Source organism: Protobothrops mucrosquamatus, unplaced genomic scaffold (assembly GCF_001527695.2).
Source record: "Protobothrops mucrosquamatus isolate PMUCROS unplaced genomic scaffold, P.Mucros_1.0 scaffold_76, whole genome shotgun sequence".
Classification (NCBI taxonomy): domain Eukaryota; kingdom Metazoa; phylum Chordata; class Lepidosauria; order Squamata; family Viperidae; genus Protobothrops; species Protobothrops mucrosquamatus.
The window spans coordinates 175,754-196,234 of NW_015386152.1; the positions used below are offsets into that span (position 1 = coordinate 175,754).

The following is a 20,481-nucleotide window of genomic DNA, read 5'->3' on the forward strand; positions in this document are numbered from 1 at the left end:
GTATAGGCTTCTTATTGCTTCCTGACAAATGGAAAAAGTAGCCAGGTATTAATACACATCTACTTGGGGATCCTGTCTTCAGCTGAGAAACCTCTAGTCTGGTTTTCCTAAGTATAATAATTCTTAGGAACAATCTTGTCAAGCACCCTTATCACCTCCAGGTACTAAAGTTTGCCTAGTCACCCAACTAAGGTGCCTGACAAACTGCTCGGAAACCCCCACAGAAATTGAGGCAACCAATTGGACCAACAACTGTAGACCATCTGGTAGAGATTGGTGGTAGCCACGAATCTCAAAGTCCTGAGAATATGTTATGACTGTGGTGCATTATCAGCTTCTAGCTTCAGATCATGTGTCTGAAGAACAGATTGAATGTATGCCCTGCAGTGTAAATTTGGCCATCAATTATTTGGGATGAGCACAGCATTTTCATGGTGGCAATGAAATCCCAAGTTCCTCCAGACCGAGCTCAACACAGAAATGCTGATCCGGTTTAATATTTTACAGGGGATTATCCCTTAAAAGATTTTAGTCCTGATTCTTTTCATCCCTACTTCACTTTCCCTTCTATTCTGGGTATTTTGCTCCCTTTCCACTGGAAATGTAGAAGATGACCTAAAACTAAAAGGGGACTCCTTGGCTATATTTAGACTGCAGATTCCTAAATAGGTCCAGGTTATATCTGAACAAGTTGACTACCAAGCGCCGTTGCCATAGCAACTGAGACTTTCTCATCTTCAGACCAGGACATCTCTGTTAAATACTGAAGCAGGCATTAAAATATCTTAGGCAAGGGAGTATCTATAGGAGCACGTATGGTGTGTTAACTGGCTCTAGTTGGCAGCAGTTATTTTCCTGTGCTAAGGCTCAAATTCAGTAGATTCCATATGTCCTCTTTTGCCAAGGGGGGGGGAGAACCCCAGAAGCAAACCTTAAATACCAGAGTTTAAAATTGTGGGTTCCAAGAATTTCAGGTACATTTTGAGCCACACTGGAGAAAGGTGTACTGCTGATCACTAGATGACTCTCGATAATTTGCATTCTTTGTGGAGGAGACAGCATCTTGAGCTCCTGCACAAAAGCAAGACATAAACCTAATTAATACATACATTTTATTTATTTAAATTTATTAGCCACCCAGTGCCAGTGGACTTTTTTTTTGGCTTGCTTTCCAAAATTCCATTCTACTTTTGTAAAGCTCGGGGCGCTTACTAGCTAGAGGGGGAATATCAAAAGCCTATCCAAAGAATTAACCACTCAAAATCTGCAAATACGTTTCCTCGAAAGGCCTGATCTTCCCTGAGGCGGTAGCTGCAAGGCTCTCCAGTCTCCCTCAATTTCTTAGGCGGCGCTTTCTCTTCGTCCTTCCTCCCCCGGGGGGGCTTTGTACCAGCCTTGCGCAGTACTCTCTTTTAAGGCCGTCCTAATGGAAAGCCCAGCAAGGGGGCGCTGTGGCGCTGGAACGTCTCTCCGGTGCCTTCCCGGAAAGGGGCTGTTGCTAGGAGACCGGGAAGACGCGGCTTGGAGCAAGCGACGCGCTCGCAGATGATACACGGCGGGGCGAGGAGGAGGAGGAGGAGAACAGGAGGGCCGGAATAAATAATACACGAGCGGGGTCTTTTGGTGGAAAGGTCGGTGCCAATTCGTAGGGGAAAGTCTTGAGTGTGCGAGTGGGGGAGAGTGCCGCTGTTTCATAGTCCATTCCTATGATGGGATGATGACGGAAAGGGGATTTTTGAAAAAAAACCAAAAAAAAACCGGAAACCAAATGAGTTTTGTTTTATCTAAATATCTACAGGTCTCTCGATTTTCAGCAGTTCGTTTAATGACGGTTCAAAGTTACAAGGGCCCTGCAAAAAGTGGTTTATGGCCATTTTTCACAGTCACGCCCTTTTGCAGCATTCCTATGATCATGTGATCAAAAGTCAGATGCTTGGCACTTGGTTCATATTTATGACCCTTGTAGTGTCCCGAGATCATGTGATCCCTTTGCTACCTTCTGACAAGCAAAAAGTCAATGGGGAAGCCAGATTCACTTAACGACCGAGTTACTAATTTATCAACTGCAGTTATTCACTTAACAATGGAGGCAAAAAGGACTTAAAATGGGGCCCAACTCACTTAACAAATGTCTCACTTAGCAATAGGAATTTTGGGCTCAATGGTGGTCATAAGTCGAGGACTACCAGTACTGCACTTGTTAAGTTAGTAACACGGCTGTTAAGTTAAACTGGCTTCCCCATTGACCAGCTTGTCAGAAAGTCGTAAAAGGTGATTACATGACACATTTGGGGCTCAATTGTGGTCATAAGTCGAGGACTACCTGTATTTGAGACAGGTTTGTGTTTTAGCAAGAGTTTTGGCATGCCTCCTGTTTGGAAGTAGAGTCTAGACTGTTGGCCCCCATGGTAAAGAAACAGCTTCTTTTGAGAGTGAATTATTGTGCTGCAACCCCTCACTTCCCTTGGTGCGATTGCAGGATTCGGTCACAAATAGAATTACTTGTGGAAAGTCTCAACCATAATTCAAACTGAGAAACTGTAAGCATTCTAAACCAAGCTAAATCCAAAAACACTAGGGAATTCTTGGAAGCTTGCCATTCAGACAAATCAGCCAACAGTAAACACATAGACATAAACTACATTTATGCACCATTCAGCAAATACAAAAAAAACTAAGAAGGAAACAGACAACCAGAAAACATCCTCTTTGCCAACCAATACTCAGATAAGCAGGGATTAATGCCAGAGAAACAATCTAGCAAAAAAAAAATCCTAATCAAGGAACTACCAAGGAGAAAACTATACCCCCACAAATACAGGCATGGCAAACTACTGTACATAAACAGAGAGCAGACCCCACACTCACTAGCAGTGATGATGTTACCTACCGTAGTTGGATAATGAGATGTATGCAAAAAAAACCAAGCGTGGAGAGCACCAAGGACTCTATGGAGTTACCTCTTTGGTCAAGGCTAATTGGAAGGAGGCATTGATTAAAGCAGGGATTTAGAGCCTGTGTTGTCACAACAGTCTTAATCAGGTCACTTACAAATCTGGTGATTGTATTCCTATTAGTTTTTAAATTGATTAGCTTATTTGTGGCTTAAATGTGCTACAAAGCCAGACTGTTTGTCATTTTTAGTAAAGGATTTTATACAGTAATATAAAAACTATACAGATATAAAGGAAAGAAAAAGAATAAAGAAAAAAGTGCCTCTGATAGCTTTAGGACCTAAAGAGTTCCAGTTGTAAAGCTTGGAAAAGGTTGTACAGGTAGTCCTCAACTTAGGACCATAATTGCTGATTCTCTATACCACTTAGAGAAGCTGTAAAGTATATAAGTCTTAAGTGCTATTGCTATTGAGCCCAATATTTCTGTTGTTAAGTGAAACATTTATTAAGTGAGTTTTGCCCCATTTTAAAACAATTCTTGCAACAATTGTTAAGTGAATTATGATGTTATTAAGTTGGTAACGTGATTGTTAAGTGAATCTGGTTTCCCTATTGACTTTGCTGGTCAGGAGATCGCAAAAAGGGATCACATGACCTTGGAACACAGCAACTGTCATAAATACCAACCAGTTGCCAAGCATCTGAATTTGATCACATGACCATGGGGATGTTGCAAAGGTTGTAACTATGAAAAATGATCGTAAGTCATTTTATTCAGTGCCGTTGTAACTTTGAACAGTCATTAAATGAACTGTTGTAAGTTGAGGACTATCTGTATAGGAGAACGTGATTATTTCAAGTATCCACTTCTTATAAATCATCAGCAGAACTTTGAGTTATGGAATGAACCAGAGTGACACTCAAAGAAGCAATTGTAACACTACTGTAGAGTCACAGCTCCTAAAACTGGTTCCGTTCAATAATTTGGCCAAAACATTAGCTGATGCTTCTAATATGTTCAAGTTACAGTAGTTTATACAAGACATAGCGTAGCATTTGGAAAATGACTTCAAATCCTAGCTCATCTGCACAGCACATTGTTATCTTTCTGTTTCTCAGCCTGAATCTCCTCACAGGGTTATGAGGATGAAAGGGTGGGATGAGGAAAATAATATACTATGTCTAAATATTTTAGAAGAAAGTGAGGATAATTATATATAAAGAATGATAAACAGACAGGATTAAAGGAATGAGTAGTACAATCATTGACTTTAGAGATGTATAGTAGCAAGTTGATTTAGCAATCAGAATGGTATTTCTTAACTTAAAATAGGATTTCTCAATTTAATACTTTCCAGAAGTGTTAGCTTAACAATTCCTATAATTTTTAGACAGGATATGTCCAACTCCGAAAATATAATAGGAGTGCAATTGGATACCTCTAGATGGCAATATATTGGAAAATGGCTTTAGATCAACTTTGTTGACTTGGGTCTTTCCTCTATTTGACAGATCTCTCCATCTTCTAAGTATAACCATGCCAAAAAAGAAGGGACCCAAACGGGTTGCACTCACTGAAGAAGATCGGCTGCTTATGATGCAGCAAAAGCTGCTGGCTGAGGAGGAAATGAGTAAGAAGAAGGAGGACATGTTGATCCAATTTCTAAAGGTACTATTTGGTACTCAAAACCTAAAGAACACCATGCTACAACGAAGCCAAAAATAAGTGAGGCATACCCTGTTCTAAGGAGAGGATTGTAGGGCCAGCAAAATGTTCGGCATTCTATCAAATGTGATTGATGACTTTACAATATAGAAATAGTATTTGTATTAGATATATAAACTTGCTCAAAATCAAAATTCATGTGACAGAATCTCTTTACATTATAATTGAAGCAGAGCATTGCTTTGAAATATGTATAGTATGTATCATAAAATAGTAGAAGCAATATTAATGAGAGAAGAATACCTTGTAGTCTGAAATATTTTATGCAAACACACTAAATATAAAAAAGAAATGAGCAACATTTTTAGATATATTTTTGGACCTCAAGTTTTGATCAGCCTGTGACAGAGTTTCAAATTAATGAGGTGACTTGAATAAGAGGTGATTGTATAATAATAAATTTATTTGATGTTAAAAAAAAAGATCAGGAATAGGCTAATGGTTCAGAGGGATATATATAAGACAAGGAAGGGTACGTAATGCCGTTAGTATTTACTGAGAACTCCTAGTCTTATTCACATGGAGCTTAAAATGTTCAATCAGTGGAGTAATATTTGACCCAGAATAATATCTAAAATTCAAAACAATTGTTAAGATGATATAATTCCACTGAGGGGGATTATTTTCACTTTCCCCTTGCAGCTTCTGATGTGCCATCAAGCTCTTCTCCGACAGGAATTCTTTGGAACAGGGTGCAAAGGACTGGCTTAAAGGACAGGGTGCAAAGGGCTGGAGAGGCTAGGAGACATTTTCATTGTATAAACAGATTTCAGCTTACATGGCAATGAAGTTCACCCTTCAAATACTAGGCACCTGTAGGGAAAAAATCTTGAGTGAAGGTCTTTAAGTCTGTATTGGGATTACAGAACCAATAAATATATGTTTATATTCTTTCAGTGCATATTTGTTTCAGTTTGTACAAGAACCTTAGCCAGGCAAATGTAGATAGTTGATGAAAACAGTTTCCATTATGAGTTTTGCATGGCCATAATTGTTTCATTTCCACGTATTTTTCTCAGTAAAAAAAATACTCAAGACATTTTGATCTTCACAACTCAGCTTCATTTAATATTTAGTCACTGTCTGCATTGCCTAACTGATTCATGGGTAAGCTCTGGGGGAAATGCAGTATAAGCTGTGGCTTGCGTTTCAGGACAAGTTGGCCAAGGAGGAACGCAACAGCTCGGTGAATCTGCATAAGATCAACTTGCAATGGCGCACTGTTCTCCGCGAGGTCAAGGCCAGGGAACTGCGTAAAGATATTGAGATTCTCAGTCAGACGTTTGAACGTGTTGTGGATTGCAAAGACAATGTCATTAAGGTGAGCAGCTATCTCTAAAAGTCCACGAAAGAAGAGCGTATTGGGGATACTCTTATAAAAAAGGCAAGGCAGGTAGGAATAAAAAGCAACTTGTCAAACTCTCTGACTATATGGCATTATGCAAAAAGAGTATGAGCTGTGAGAACAAATTACATATCTATATAAATAAAAATGTAAATGTTCGTTTGTTCAAAATCTTAAATCTCCGAAAATTCTTCACCAATTGCTTTGAAATTTTGACACAACGTTGCATTCAAATACGCGTGTGTTTTTATATACCTACTATTATATAGATGTCACACCTGTGACAGGTAAAAACATGCTTTTTTTGAAAAACAGCGCCATCTGTTGGACGTAAAAGCAACACACGCTACGATTTTACGATTCCATTTCAATGTTTCCGATTTACGATCCATTTACGATTTCCAAATTTCCAATTTTACGATTCCATTTCAATGTTTCCGATTGCATTGTCAAATTGAATTTTCATAGATTTCGATTTATTTTCATTTTGATTTAATTATTTCGTGTGACATTGCGTTGGAATGTGCGCTTTCTCTTTTCTTTCTTTTCCATTTAACCAGACTGAGCCACAGCAACGCGTGGCCGGGTACAGCTAGTCTTTAAATAAAAATTGTTCTCTGTTGGTATCATCTTGTGCAGTATTGATCTCTTTTACATATTTTGGTCGACTTTCAGGGATACACTGTCACAAATGGTATACAGTGAGGAAAGACAAGATTTAATAATATAACAGTGTGTTAGCAAACGTACAGAATTATTTTAAGAAGCTTCTCTGAAAAATAGAAGCCCTTGCTATTTCACATAAAACTGAGATAGGTAGTAGTTTGCTTCTGTTCTCTGCATTCTCAAGCACAGAAGACCAGCAACATGACTTGTTCCCTCTCATCTGTCTGAAGTTTAATTTTAAAATATGCACAGTTATTCCAGGCTGCAGAGTACATTGTCCCATTAGGAGGCTTGGTCCTCTCTACAAGAACAGAAAAGGGGCAGGAAGTGCAGCACTCCAGTTGTGTGAAGTTTTGCCACGCAAGCTCATCATCAGGAACCAGCGTGATGCTCTTCAGGAAGAAGCCACGAAAGACCCAAAGGTGGTTTTCAAAAGGCAGCTGTACTTTCTTTGGGTTTTTTTCCTTGAAAATGTTTTGCTTCTCATCCAAGAAGCTTTTTCAAGTCAGAACTGAAAAAAGTTTCTTGGATGAGAAGTGAAATGTTTTCAAGGGAAAAAAAACAAGAAAGCCCAGTTGCCTTTTGAAAAACCCCTTTGGGATAAACCATGACCTGGATGATTGAAAATCTCCATAGACATTAAGCCATGAAAGAAGCAAGGCACACCTCAGTAGGAAAATATGCCATTACTTTGGGACCGCCCTCAGAAAACTAGTGACCATCAACATAACTCATCTTTATGGGTTTAAAAGGGTCCTCTGAAGTTCAAAATAATATAATTCCAAAATGTTTAAAACTTTAGTACAGGGGTAGGCAACCTTGGCTCTCTTATGACTCGTGGACTTCAACTCCCAGAATTCCTGAGCCAGCATGGCTCAGCTTGGAAACCTCTCCCTTTCCCCTCAGCATGGCTGGCTCAGGAATTCTGGGAGTTGAAGTCCACGAGTCATAAAAGAGCCAAGGTTGCCTACCCCTGCTTTAGTGGGTAACCTCCCACACTTTCAATTATCCTGGCAGATAATGTACCTTGTAGTACTACTATTTTAGTAGTATTATCGTTATGGGGAGCAAAAAAAAATATCAGTATACATTATATACATTTGCCTGCCTGATAAAAAAATTGGTCCGATTACTGTAGATTTCTGATTCTTTTTTTAAAATGCTGATTTCTATAGTTGTTTCACACCTGCCTTTTATCTGGATGTTATGGTTTTCTTTGTCTTTCAGTCCCTTGCTAAAGACCTAGCTGAAGCAGAAGCTCAGTACACCCATGCTCTACGCAGCCACTTACACAACATAGATCAACTGTTGAAACTCCAGAACTGCCGCCTGGGCTACTTAGAAGAGGATTACCAGACAGAGCTGCAGGCATTGCAGAAGGAGTTTGACACAGAGAGGTAGGAATGTGCGAAAAGAAAGGACATAGGGTTGGGATAGATAGCCATGGGGCCTTGATTTGTAAAATTCTTGATGCTCATAGCACCGTTTCCATTTTTTCCAGGAAGTTAATCTTAGAGCATCATGACGAGGAGAGTCTCTACCTCCAGGATGTATTGTTAGCGATGGAGCAGAACTTTGCTGAAAATGAATATGAAGCCAGACTTGACTTCCAAAGCACACGAGATGATGTCAAAAATAAGGTGGGAGTTAAGAGAGGGGAGCAAACTTTATGATATTTTTATATTTGCTGATGAATGGGGGAATCTGATCACAATTTAGAGCAGACAGATGAATCTGCAGGAAAAAAAAAATCTTTACCCGCAGGTTTTAGCAGTTGTATGTATGGCCCTTAATTTTTTCTTTAGTGAAGTAATGACATATTGATATGGCAGTCATTACCTATGAAAATGTTCTCTTTTTCTTGAGTGTTATGGCTTTATTATTATCTGAGAATTACATTTCTGCTATATATTGGTGTGTTGATTTAAAAAGGAAGATGCTAGCAGGAAGAACTTGGCGTTGTTTGCAGTAATCAATCCAAGACATCCCATCATGGTTCTAAACAGATCAGGTGTTTGATATCAGACATCACTACCTACTCTAGCTACAGTGTTTGTTGTCTCTTGCTTATTAATACTCAAATCTATATTCTTTGCTGGGTTGTTCTTTCTCCAGTGCATTGTCATCATAGTTAAGATACACTAAATTCCAGGCTAGGACATATTGGCTAGATTAAACTAAGCCATGGTGTCTAGTCATAATTTAGTGTGTTGTATGAATCCAGATGGTGTCAACAGTAGTTTCTGACTTAAGAAGTGTGAACCTGGCTGATTATGACATGTTCAGTTAAATAAAGATTATGGCACATTCAGCTAAACAAAACAGACTATGTTGAAACAGGTTTCTGTACTCAAACTACTTGAAGGAAACTCAACAATGTTTTTGTTATTTCAAGCCAATATGTATAGTTGAACTCTGTAGCTGAACTGGGCACAATCTGTTTAAAGATTGTGGGTTGGTTCACTGGATTCATACCATTGTGTGACCATGATATATTAAAAACAGCTACTATTAGGAGTGTTCATGCAACACAAAATCATATGCTATAAATTATATTGATCAAATTCTCACAGCTTGCCAAAGCAAAACCAAAGGGCTTGGTGTGTTTTGGGAATCAAGGCATTGTAAAACATGGAGTAATTTCTGCTCTGCATTATTTTCTCTCTTCTAGATAATGTGAGGTATAGCATGAGTCATGAGCTAAAATTGAGGGACTACGAAACATGCTAGTAGTTTGGAAATCCAAACTGATTAACTCACTATGGATGCTGTCCTTATTTCCAATACTTTGAACTGCATCACAAGGAATAAGGGTTCTGCTAATAGGACCTGAAACAATCAAACAAATACACTGAGTCTATTTTCTTGTGTCTGCAAGGAAGCTGTTTTTTCCTTGAGAAAGACCACCTGATCAGGCAGGTGGTTGGAGAATTCTAAAGCTGGCAGGGAGGGCATTTGTTGACCCATTTTCACTTCCTGCAGAACTTGGAGGACAAACATTACCTTCGCATACAGTTAGAAGGAAAAGTGGAAGAGCTGTGGAAGCGCTTTCAGCAGGCTCTACGTAACTACACAGAAGCAACAGAGGATCGTAAATTTGCTTTTGAAGCTCTCAAGCTCAGGGATGAAAGGAGCACCAGGGAGATAGAAATGCAGATGAAGAAATTGCAGAAGATACAGGTAAGGTTTCTTCCTGGATGAATTTCGAATGAGTGACCAAAACTGCTTCAGCTATACCGGTAACTTACAACCACAATTGAGCCCCAAAATGCCTATCGTTAAGTGAGACATTTGTTAAGCCAGTGTTGCCCCATTTTACAACCTTTCTCGCCTCAGTTGTTAAGTGAACCCCTGCAGCTGATCAGTTTGTAACCCAGGTTGTTAAATGAATTTGCCTTCCCCATTGACTTTGCTTGTCAGAAGGTCGCAAAAGGTCATCATGAAAAACAGTCATAGGTCACATTTTGCAGTGCCATTGTAAATTTGAATGGTCACTAAATGAACTGTTGTAAGCTGAGGACTACCTGTATTTTCCCCACACACACACACACACACCATATATATCTATATGTTCACACTTTCTAACTTCAGAGAGCCCTCTCCATGTTCAAATGTCTCTACCTTTGTACTTCTGTCCTGGCATATTGCAGAAGATTCTGTGGCATCTTCTAGGCATTTCCAGTGAGATGCCCGTCTGGATCTTATTATCATGCTGCATGAATTCAGAATACCTCCTAAATTACAGTACAGGTTGGGCAACTACCTTTTGAGGATTTTTGTCCAGAGTTGCCTGTTTTCTTATTGATAAACTGCTAATCAGCTTTCACATACCCCCAAGATCCCATTGGGAAGTGGTTTGGAAACCACATCTGCTGATCATTTTTCCTTTCTTTTCCCCCCACATAGTGCATCTCTTATCCTCAGTGTCCCTGCTATAAAACTAGCCACAATGCCTCAGCCTATGATTTCTTTGACGTATAATAAAAGTAGATAGCATGTCTAAAACTGCCATTTAACTGCATTGCCAACTACTGTTCTATTTTTCAACTTATAGCATCGGTAGAAAAAACTTCCTTTTAAATCAAGGAGTGCATTTTGGATGTGGGGACTAGTGGGGGGATCCCATTCCTGTGGTAGGCAAAGCAATAGCGGTCAGGATTGGAGCCAAAGGGTGGAGCCAAATTTGTAAGAATATCTTTTGTTCTCTTTCTCTCTCTGTTCCCTTTCTTTGCTTCCCTTCCCCTCCCCCCCTGCCCGTTCTCTGTCATAACATTGCAAAAAATGTTCTGTAGTCTGAAAATATCCCTTCTGTGGTCACCAGGATCTCATTATCACTCTGAAGAACAAGATTGTGCTCCAGGCAAGGGAGAGCGAGGAGCAAAACCGGCGTGTTCGTGATGAGAAGGAAGTGGTTTTGAAACAGCTGCAGAAGCTGAAGAGCCAGATGAATCGGGCAAGAGCTAAAGCCCTTAGCAATCTGGCTAAGCTGACAAAGGAAAGCAGCGCAACTCTCAAGGCCTTGGAACACGTGGTGGGAAAGGTGGGCTCCTCTGTGACTAATTCAGGGCACTCTTGGTTTGAGATTATTTCCTCGCAGAGTGTTATGACTCAGGTGGTCAAAGCTAGGCAGGCCTCTAGGGCAGAGGTCCCCAACCTTTTGGGCACCAGGGATCAATTCCGGGAAAAGAGGTTTTTCCGCAGACCGGAGGGGGCATGGCTTTGTGTGCTGCCTGTATCTCGCGGATGGGGCTTTGCTTGTTTGTGTGGACCAGTTGCTGGCATGCCACGGCCCGGTACTGGTCCATGGACTGGGGGTTGGGGACCCCTGCTCTAGAGCAGTGCTTTCTTTATCTCAACAAACGATCCAGTAACGGCCCTCCAACGACCGATCATCCTCTCCATCCTCATGCTACCTTGAGGGCAGCCACCCTCAGTCCCCCCAAACAACAGCCCCTATAGTACAAATAAAGTCCCCAGAGTAAGAGTACGGTCACAGGGCAAGGCTTAGGGTTCCAAGTCCGGTGCACAAGGCAGAGTCCAGGCACAAGACAATGGCAGTCCTCAGGGCAAAGAAAAGGTCCAAGGCAAGAAGCAGTTCCAAGAGTAGAGCAGATCAAAGGCCAAAAGCCGTCCACAAAACAAGGGCGAGGTCCAAGGCAAAAGGCAAAGAGAAACCTTCAAGTGAGGCAAGGCAAACAGCAACAGGCACAAGTCGAAGCCGGGGGAGTGTAAGCCAAAGCAAACAATTGTTCATGGCAAAGACTAACTCCTCACGGCTTCTCCTTAAGTTACTCTCCTCCAGGTATTCCTTGTGAGGAGGGGTGGGGCAGCCTCCTCCCGAGTAGCCTTGCGGCCCTTCTCTGGCCTTGCCTACACTCCGCTCTCCTTGCCCTTGGATCTAGTGGAGGAGGCAGCTGTCCCTCATCAGAGGAGATTGTCTGCCTATCAGCGCCACTGCCTGCCCTGTGTCTGTGAGGGCAGGCAGCTCTCCATCTGATCGACCATCTCCCCAAATGCCTGAAGGACAGCATCGTCCTCAGCCCCCGGCCTCTCCAAACATGCCAAGGGAGACGTGCCATCCCTGTCAGACGGTCCCAGTTCCAACTCCTCCTCCTCCTTCGAACTGGGCTCCAAGGGGGCCACGACACAGAGGCTCTTAAAGAAGAGATGGAGATAGAATTATGCTTAAATACAGTATATTAAAATCTGCTTAACGTATGCACATAATACAAGTAGTCCTCGACCTACAACAGTTCGTTTAGTGACTGTTCAAAATTACAGTGGCAGGGAAAAAATGACTTATGACAGTTTTTCGCACTTATGACCGTTGCGGCATCCCCATAGTCATGGTATTCAAAATTTGGCCGCATGGCAACTGACTCATATTTATAACAGTGGCAGAGTCCACCTGATCACCTTTTGCGATCTTCCGACAAGCAAAGTCAATGGAGAAGCCACATTCACTGAACAGCCATGTTACTTAACAACTGCAGGGATTCACTTAACCGCCATGGCAAGAAAGATCATAACGTGGGGCAAAATTCACTTAACAAATGTTTCACTTAGCAATAGAAATTTTGGGGTCAACTGTGGTCATAAGTCGAGGACTACCTGTATCTGATTGGCCTGAGTTGATCCTGATTTCGTGAAAACCATTTTTCAGATTCCATGCATCAAAGTAAGAAGGAACCAATCAGAATTTTCTTCCCTGATTTCTCTTCCTGCATGCCACGTGTATGACTCGGGAGCATTGGAGACATGGGTCGATGACAATATTTTTCTTCTCTACCTATATTTATTACAGTAAAAGGCAGTACCTTGAACCTTTCTGCACTGGCCACTCATCCTCGGGTCAGCAAAAAACCATATCGGCATGACATTTGCTGTTCTCATTGCCAATATTTATTCTAACCTTGTTCCCTGCTACCGATGGCCATCTGCCCTTCTTCCAAATAAAAACCTGCCAGATTTTACATACTCTGAGGTTGTCCTCAGGTAGTGTTGGAATAAGGGAAAAATACCTGTCTTATATCAGTTTATTTGGGACAATTTAAGGGTTAGGGTTATTCATGGGATGAAGATGAGATAAAAAAAAAAAAACTATCACAAGGCCATTGCAGGAAAAAAGAGATTGCCAAGTAATTTTTGTTCAAGAGGGAAAGAAACTGGTCTGTATGTGTATGGAAGAATGCCTAGGCCAGGGGTAGGCAACCTTGGCTCTTTTATGACTCGTGGACTTCAACTCCCAGAATTCCTGAGCCAGCTATGCTCAGGAATTCTGGGAGTTGAAGTCCACGAATCATAAAAGAGCCAAAGTTGCCTACCCCTGGCCTAGGCCCTAGAGGCTGGCCTGTGCACTAGGAGAACAACAGTGTTTGACTTTTATTGAATGTTCTTTCTTATAATATTTATATATTGCTAATACTTCACACTGACTCCCAGGAACACTTCCCACAAAACTGTAACACCTGAAACCATTAAAATACCCATCATTCCTCTCCCAGCAACATTTATCATGCTGGATGAAAGACACAGCACTCAGCCAAGCAGAAGTACAAAAGGGAAAAAAGGAATATATTAACTGGGATTTTCAAACTCAAGAGAAAGAATGATAGCTGGGGATTCCTACAAAAAGAAAAATCTGTGCCGATGATGGATAAGCAATAGCAATGAAGATCTTGGCTACATTTTGGGCATGTCATTTTTATTCATCATTCCCGATAGAGTTTTTTTTGGCTCTCGGTGGGAGATTGGTAGGCAACAAACTTTGGAGCATGTCTTGTTTGTCTTGAATGTCTGAAAACGTTTCCAGATATTATGTAGCGCAAAAGCTGTCACATATTCTTTACTTGCCAAGGAACTGCTGTCACTTCTAGTTCTTTGGTGTCTGTGATGGATGCATTTCCAAAGATTTATTTGTCACATTGTCATATGTTCTCTTTAAATAAGCAATTTAGCAGCCTTAAAATTCCATTTAAGGGAAAATATGTATTAACGTGTGAAAATTGTGCAAATATCTAATTCTGTCTTCCATCATCTTGGGAATTACTTTCAGATACAGAAGGGTAGCCAGAAAGATAACACCCCACTAATAACTTTCCAAAGCCTACCCTGCTTGAACGAAGAGCAATTGAACAACCATAAATATAGCAGCTTTGAAAGCCTAATCATGAACATCTGTTGGTTATTACTGAAAGTATTGGCTTAACTTTTAAAATGTTAAGTGGCTTATGGCTTAGTCTATCTGAGGGACTTCTGTCTTGATATCAGCCAGTCCAGAAATTTTGGCTGGCCGAAAAGACTCTTTAAAGATGCTCCACTTTAAGAGGCCCATTTGTTGGTTCTATGAGAAAGGGCCTTCTTTTGCATTGGTCCTACACTAGGGAATGTACCTGTTTTCTTCATCTTTAAAAAAGAATTCAAGGCCTTTCTCTGGAACTCGGTCATTTAATTATTATTAATGTCATACATTTAGCCTTCACCACTGACTCCTGGTGACTGCCTAGACTAATCCCTGCAGTTTTCTTGGCAAGATCTTCAGAAGTGATTGCCATTGTCTTCTTCCTAGGGCTGAGAGATAGTGACTGGCACAAAGTCACCAAACTAGCTTTGTACCTAAGATGGGACTAGGACTCAAGGTCTTCTAGTTTCAAGGTCTTTTAGTTTCTAGCCTGGTGCCTCAAGCACTGCACAAACTGAGTCTCTATTAATATTAGTTGTTGTTTGAACTTTGTTTTATATTTGGAGAACTATTGTCAGTCTCCTTGAACATCCTAGGAGTTAGAAACAGAACATAGATAGACAGATAATATGATGTTAAGAGAAAGCCAGGAATTATAATTCCTAATTAATTACTACGTTACAGGTAGTCCTCGACTTACAACTGGTTGCTTGGTTTATGATTCAGAGTGACAACTGATCCAAAAAAAAGAATCTGATTCGAAATTCTGACAGTCAGGCCCTCTCTGTGGTCCCCACCATGACCGAACTGGGTGCTTGGCAACATGGCTGTTTGCAGTATCCCATGGTCACATGACAATTTTCTGAAAACCAGCACTTCCAGTTTTTGGCAAAACCTTACCCACAGCAAACCATTGGTTTGCTTAACAACCCTGGCATTTTCTTTGCAATTATTGTGTTTGCTGAACAACCACTGCAAAAAGATCATAAAATGGTTTCACGACCCATTACAATGCATGACCAATGGGCAAGCTCCATTGTAGTCATATGTCAAGGACTACTTGTATAGATATTCCATTAAGCTCCAGCACTCTGTAAATACACTGTGCCAAAAACCTAGAGAAAACCCCATCCAATCACTTTTTTCCTGTTTTTGCAGGCAGAAATAATTCTGCGCCTGGCTGAAATGTGCCGTAGGCTGGAGTCTGAGGAGGAGAAGGTGGTACCATTTTATCCGAGCTCCCTGAACTGGGATGAACAGAAGGCCGTCGATAAGTTGGCTTTGGAAAAACCAGTTGAATCACTTGCTCAGGTGAAACGTCTGAATTCAGAAATGAGTGGGATACCCCTTTGTCTTCTTTGTTGCCACATGGAAGAAATATTTCCTTGGATTATTGTTTGGAATAATCCATCCGTATGTTAAAATTAGCCTGCATCTTCGGGGTTTATTGGCTGGCATTTACTGTGCTTCTCCCAGGAGGGATGATAGGATTGAGGCAAAGATTCCTTGAAGCTAGTAGGGTTTCTTTTCCTGAGTTTGGCACCAGCTGCTCAGAAAGATTTTCCTTGGGACCTTAGCAGAAGAAAAAATAGTTAAGCCTCATCTTTCCTGATCAATTACCGATAAATCTGCTTTTCATAGGGGAAAATCTGATTCAGATGATATGATGGCATTTGGTACAGTTTGACTCTCTAGTATTTGGTCAGAATTTGCCTCTGCTCTTTTAACAAAAGGCATTTTGCTTTCCCCTTTGCAAAAGCAAATTTGTCTGAAGTGCAACTTTTCATTTTGGTATTGGGCCGTTACCCACCTAAAGGAAATTGGTCTTTATAATCTTCCTAGTGGTTGTGGATTTCCCACAAGGATATCCCAATTTAGAATTGGCTTGGGAATTGCATGTTTCGCACAGCATACACTAAGCTGGCATTTTTATGTAGGCAAGTTCTTGAGCACTCAAAGTTGTGATGTAGTTCCTTGCAACCAGTCAAGGTTTTTCAACATTTTATAGATGATGCTGAACTACGTGGGCCTGGAGCGCTTTTGGCAAAGATACAACAAGGTGAGGTTGGAACAGCTCTCGCTAGAGCGGACTAAAGATGTACTGATGCAAGACAATTTTAAGCTGAGGCACCTTCTCAAGCAGTACTTGGATGGCATCTCAGTGAATGATGAAGTCCTGAGCCAGGTCAATCCTCTGATGATAATTAATCAACCTACAGCTGTCTCAGATGGGTCTCAGGCAGCACCTGCCAGAGGGTCCCAAGCCAAGCGGCCCATCTATAATATTATAGAGGCAGCACACGAAGTTTCTCATATCCTCTGAATCGACATTTGGTGAGTTCAGGCGGTTCTTTTCTGTTATGTTAACACAGCTACTGGGCACAAAGAAGAACCAGTCCATTCCAGTTACAGTCTGTGCTGGGCCCTTTTTTAAAAAAACCCCACAAACTGCCATTAAATAGTTAAATAGTAACTAATGTGTCTTGCAGCTTTTTCTTCCAAGGCCAATCCAATCCAGAGTCCTGTACAACGGAAGCTGAAGATATACCGCACGACTATGTGTAAATTTTGAAACACATCTGTCTCTGTACCTTCGGAGAGTAGATATTTAATAAACCTTTTTCCCCCTTACCCATACCCTCTTTTTCCTCTCAAACCTCTTATACACAGTGTTTAAAATTCCTCTTTCAAGAGCTTGAAACACTCTACATGAGAAGGTGGGAAGTAGGCTCCATGGATGGAAACTCTATGAAGCTACTAAAGAAAACCCAACAAGGATATTATTTTTGACACCTTCGCAACCAGAACACTCAGCCTATGAGCTGCTGAGATGATATTTATTCTAAGATCTTGTCTATCTTATAAACTTATACTTTATACCAAAGCAATTGATGTAGTTGTCTCAGCTACAGAGCAGTAGTATCTTGATGCTGATGAATCAGTTATTAATCTCACTATCCTTATACGTTCTCAAGATTTCTTGGGAAATGAACACCAGTGTAAGTTTGGACTGTAAATGGAGTTAGGCAACCTGCTACCATTTAAGTCCTTTGGACAAATTCCTATCATTCTCAGGCAGTACAAAGACTTATTAAATATATCCGAGGAATTGTAAAGTGTTCTCTTATTTTTAATCATTTTGTAGTATGAATGTTTAAGTAAAATCTATCCTATAAAGGCATATGATTAATAGATGCCCGATACAGACTTTATGCAGTGACCACTTCTTGAATTAACATGTTTAAGTATGTAAAGAACACTCAAAATCACTCTTCTGTGCCATTTACTTGATTACATCTTGTACAAAGTATTAGATCAGCCTTTGTGGATCCAGAGTTTTCTTAGAAGCTCACTGGCTATAAGGAACTGTAGTTGTGGTCTCACATTTAAAGGGTAAGACAGTGAGGAACATCAAACTAGAGATCTGTGCAGTGATGGGAACTGGTTCTCCATCCTTGGCCTTTTGTGCAAGAGTTATGTCTAATTAAGTTTTTTTTAGATATTGTGTATGTGTGGAAAACAGACAGTATGAGCACTCCCCCCTACACATACATTCATTCCAGTGGGAAACAATGTTGAAAAAGATAAGGAACAACTTTATTTCTTTTTGGCCTTGTTTTTCTTCTCTTCCTTGAGTTTCTTCTTAGATATTCGGGGCATCTGGGCTTTCTTGTAGAGGTAGTAGCCAATCAGTCCCAGCAGCGCTGGGGCAAGCCCAGTGCTCAGCATGGGGAGTATATCGCTGAACAGCTTCTGCCAGTAATTGGCTCTGGAGAGATGGATTAATTCCACCTCAAAGTGCAGAACTGCATCAGCTGAAAAAAGAGGAAATCCATGAAACAAAGCTAGAAGATTCGAAGAGGTTACACAGTAACATCACCAGGCAAACTAAGCCTAGAAGTATTATTTTTGCGTTTGTATGTCTCCTGGGCTATCCTTTTGTGCGTTTCCTTTTCACCAGAGTTTTGTAACATTTTGTTTTCTTAAATCCTACCCTGGTTTACAAAATAAAAACTGCAGCCCAGATGTGGCTTTATAATATTACTTCCTAAATGCCCACAGTCCATTCCTTTCCAGTCTCCCTTTCCTGGCCCAGTTAGAGATAAAGTGTCCAATCAATATTCCAAAACAACAGGACTGGACATCCTTGTCCAAACGGTGCTAAGTATCTGGCTACTTCCTGGCTCAGTAGGCTGACCGGCCATTAAATAATTGCTGGTAACTGGATCCTACCTGGTATAGCTGGTGGGGAACCTCGTTTGCCGTATGCCTGGTGAGGAGGGATAATGACTCTTCGTTTCTCCCTGCCAGAAAAACAAACAGAGTAAAGGCCAGGTCAGTATTCATAAGATACAGGAGCACAAGGCCGTTGGTTTCAATGGGATTTTGCCAACTGATCACCTCTAAGCTAGAAAAACATTGTAGCCTTCAGCAAAACAAGCTACGTCCTTGAGGGGAGGGGAGGGGCAGTCATGGGAGAAACTGAACAGACATGCTGGACCAGTTTTTCTGACTGGATTGCCTGTTTCCATGCGTAGAATGACATTTACATAACTGGAACAGAATTTTTGACTTTGATAACGAGCCTCTTAAGATTAAGGCCTAGAGCGCTTTTGAATATTAAGATGGGAACAGAAAAAATTGGTGAGGGCTTGCATAAAGGTCTGAAAGAAAAACTAAATGAGATTTTTTCCAATAACATTTTGTCCTCCAAGCCTCTTAACATTGTTCTGTTTTCCTCTGTACATATTCCAGCCTGTTAATCTTCAAGCATCAGGCTAGAAACTGGGAGGAGATTCTGAGTTGTAGTCCCATCTAAGACACAAAGCCAACTTAGGCCAGCTCTCTCTCTCTCTCAACTCTAGAAAGGAGGCAATGGCAAATCACTTTTGAAATCATACCAATAAAACTGCAGGGACTTGTCCAGGCAGTCACCAAGAATCAAAACTGACTCGAAGACACCCTTTGTCATCCCTCAAATCTTAATCTTTGGCAAGTGAAATCCTGTACTTAATTGTGCTTGCCATGTTTTATTTTTGGAATAGTGGCAAATATCTATAGCTCGGGTGGAGGATGAAGGTGAAGGTTCCTTCTCCGAGCTTGTGGGTTGGTTTCTAAAATGTTTCATTACCAGGCTAGGTAACATCTTCAGCGGAGTTTAGGCCAGGGGTAGGCAACCTTGGCTCTTTTATGACTCGGGGACTTCAACTCCCAGAATTCCTGAGCCAGCCATGCTGAGGGGAAAGGGAAAGGTTTCCAAGCTAAGCCATGCTGGCTCAGGAATTCTGGGAGTTGAAGTCCACGAGTCATAAAAGAGCCAAGGTTGCCTACCCCTGGTTTAGGCAATGTCAGTGTCAATAACTGTGTCAGTGACACTGACACTGATAACCCCTAAACTACGCTGAAGATGTTACTTAGCCTGGTAACGAAACATTCAGAAACCAATCCACAAGCTCGGAGAACAAATCTTCACCTCATCTTTTATTTTTTGATTTTATTATAATTTTTAAATAAATGTAAGCAGTCCAGAGTTGAGAGTTGGGCAGCATGCAGTTAAAATATTATAGTCAGATGTTTAGACTGGATTTGGCATTTTTAGCCACCCATTGAGTCTTTCCCAAGGACCTGGAACAGGCAGATGTTGTTGGTTAAAGATACTGTTGCAGAATGTAGGCTGTTCCAAGCATAACTGCTTTCTGCAGTTCTGATGGTGATTTTCTGAATGCTCATTGTGTCCAAGTGGTGCTCCAGATAGTTTGGGATTGCACCGAAGGTGCTTATTACTATTGGTGCAATCTTTGCTTTATTATTATTGTTCTTGCCAGCACTTTTTCAGCCTCTTTCCCTTCTCTATTGATCACTGCCCTTTTAATACTAGTTTCTCTTTGATGCCCATCTTTATATAAACACAAGAATGGGAACTATATCATTTTTCAGCTGTTGAATTCCAGGTCCCATAAATTCTAGCAATACAGTCTCTAGTAAGGAATGCTGTCGACTGCAGCATTATAATATTTAAAGAACCAGAATTTTTCCACTGTGGTCTGAACAAGCAAATAAGAAAAATATCTCTGAATGCAGACAGTGCTTTTGTTTGTCACTTGGAAACTGCAGCCCATCTTGGCTCTACACAGAAAACAAACAGAATTCAAAACAGAGAAGGTTGCAG

General features: G+C 40.9%; 2 protein-coding genes across 3 annotated transcripts in view; one reads left to right on the plus strand and one right to left on the minus strand.

The window, feature by feature from the left end:
* The first annotated feature begins 1,508 nt into the window (after positions 1-1,508).
* Positions 1,509-16,785, plus strand: CCDC65 (coiled-coil domain containing 65). The gene is made up of 9 exons (XM_015813911.1): positions 1,509-1,631; positions 4,407-4,563; positions 5,774-5,941; positions 7,859-8,028; positions 8,133-8,271; positions 9,614-9,811; positions 10,953-11,171; positions 15,471-15,623; positions 16,321-16,785. The coding sequence occupies exons 2-9, from the start codon at positions 4,432-4,434 to the stop codon at positions 16,633-16,635; spliced, it is 1,494 nt and encodes a 497-aa protein (XP_015669397.1). The 5' UTR covers positions 1,509-1,631; positions 4,407-4,431; the 3' UTR covers positions 16,636-16,785.
* A 111-nt stretch (positions 16,786-16,896) lies between these two features.
* Positions 16,897-20,481, minus strand: part of FKBP11 (FKBP prolyl isomerase 11) — a 15,192-nt gene continuing 11,607 nt past the window's right edge. For both annotated transcript variants that reach the window (XM_015813922.1, XM_015813930.2), the window contains 2 exons: positions 18,546-18,616; positions 16,897-18,127 (listed from right to left, as the gene is read on the minus strand). In XM_015813922.1, coding sequence (XP_015669408.1) covers positions 17,910-18,127; positions 18,546-18,616 — 289 coding nt within the window. In that variant the 3' untranslated portion in view covers positions 16,897-17,909. The remainder of the gene's footprint in view (positions 18,128-18,545; positions 18,617-20,481) is intronic.

Bases quoted from the DNA above. Each gene is read 5' to 3' on its own strand.
- CCDC65 (XM_015813911.1), top strand. From the start codon at position 4,432: ATGCCAAAAAAGAAGGGACCCAAACGGGTTGCACTCACTGAAGAAGAT. The intron at 9,812-10,952 runs GTAAGGTTTCTT...TGTGGTCACCAG, and splicing joins AGAAATTGCAGAAGATACAG to GATCTCATTATCACTCTGAA. The intron at 11,172-15,470 runs GTGGGCTCCTCT...CTGTTTTTGCAG, and splicing joins TGGAACACGTGGTGGGAAAG to GCAGAAATAATTCTGCGCCT.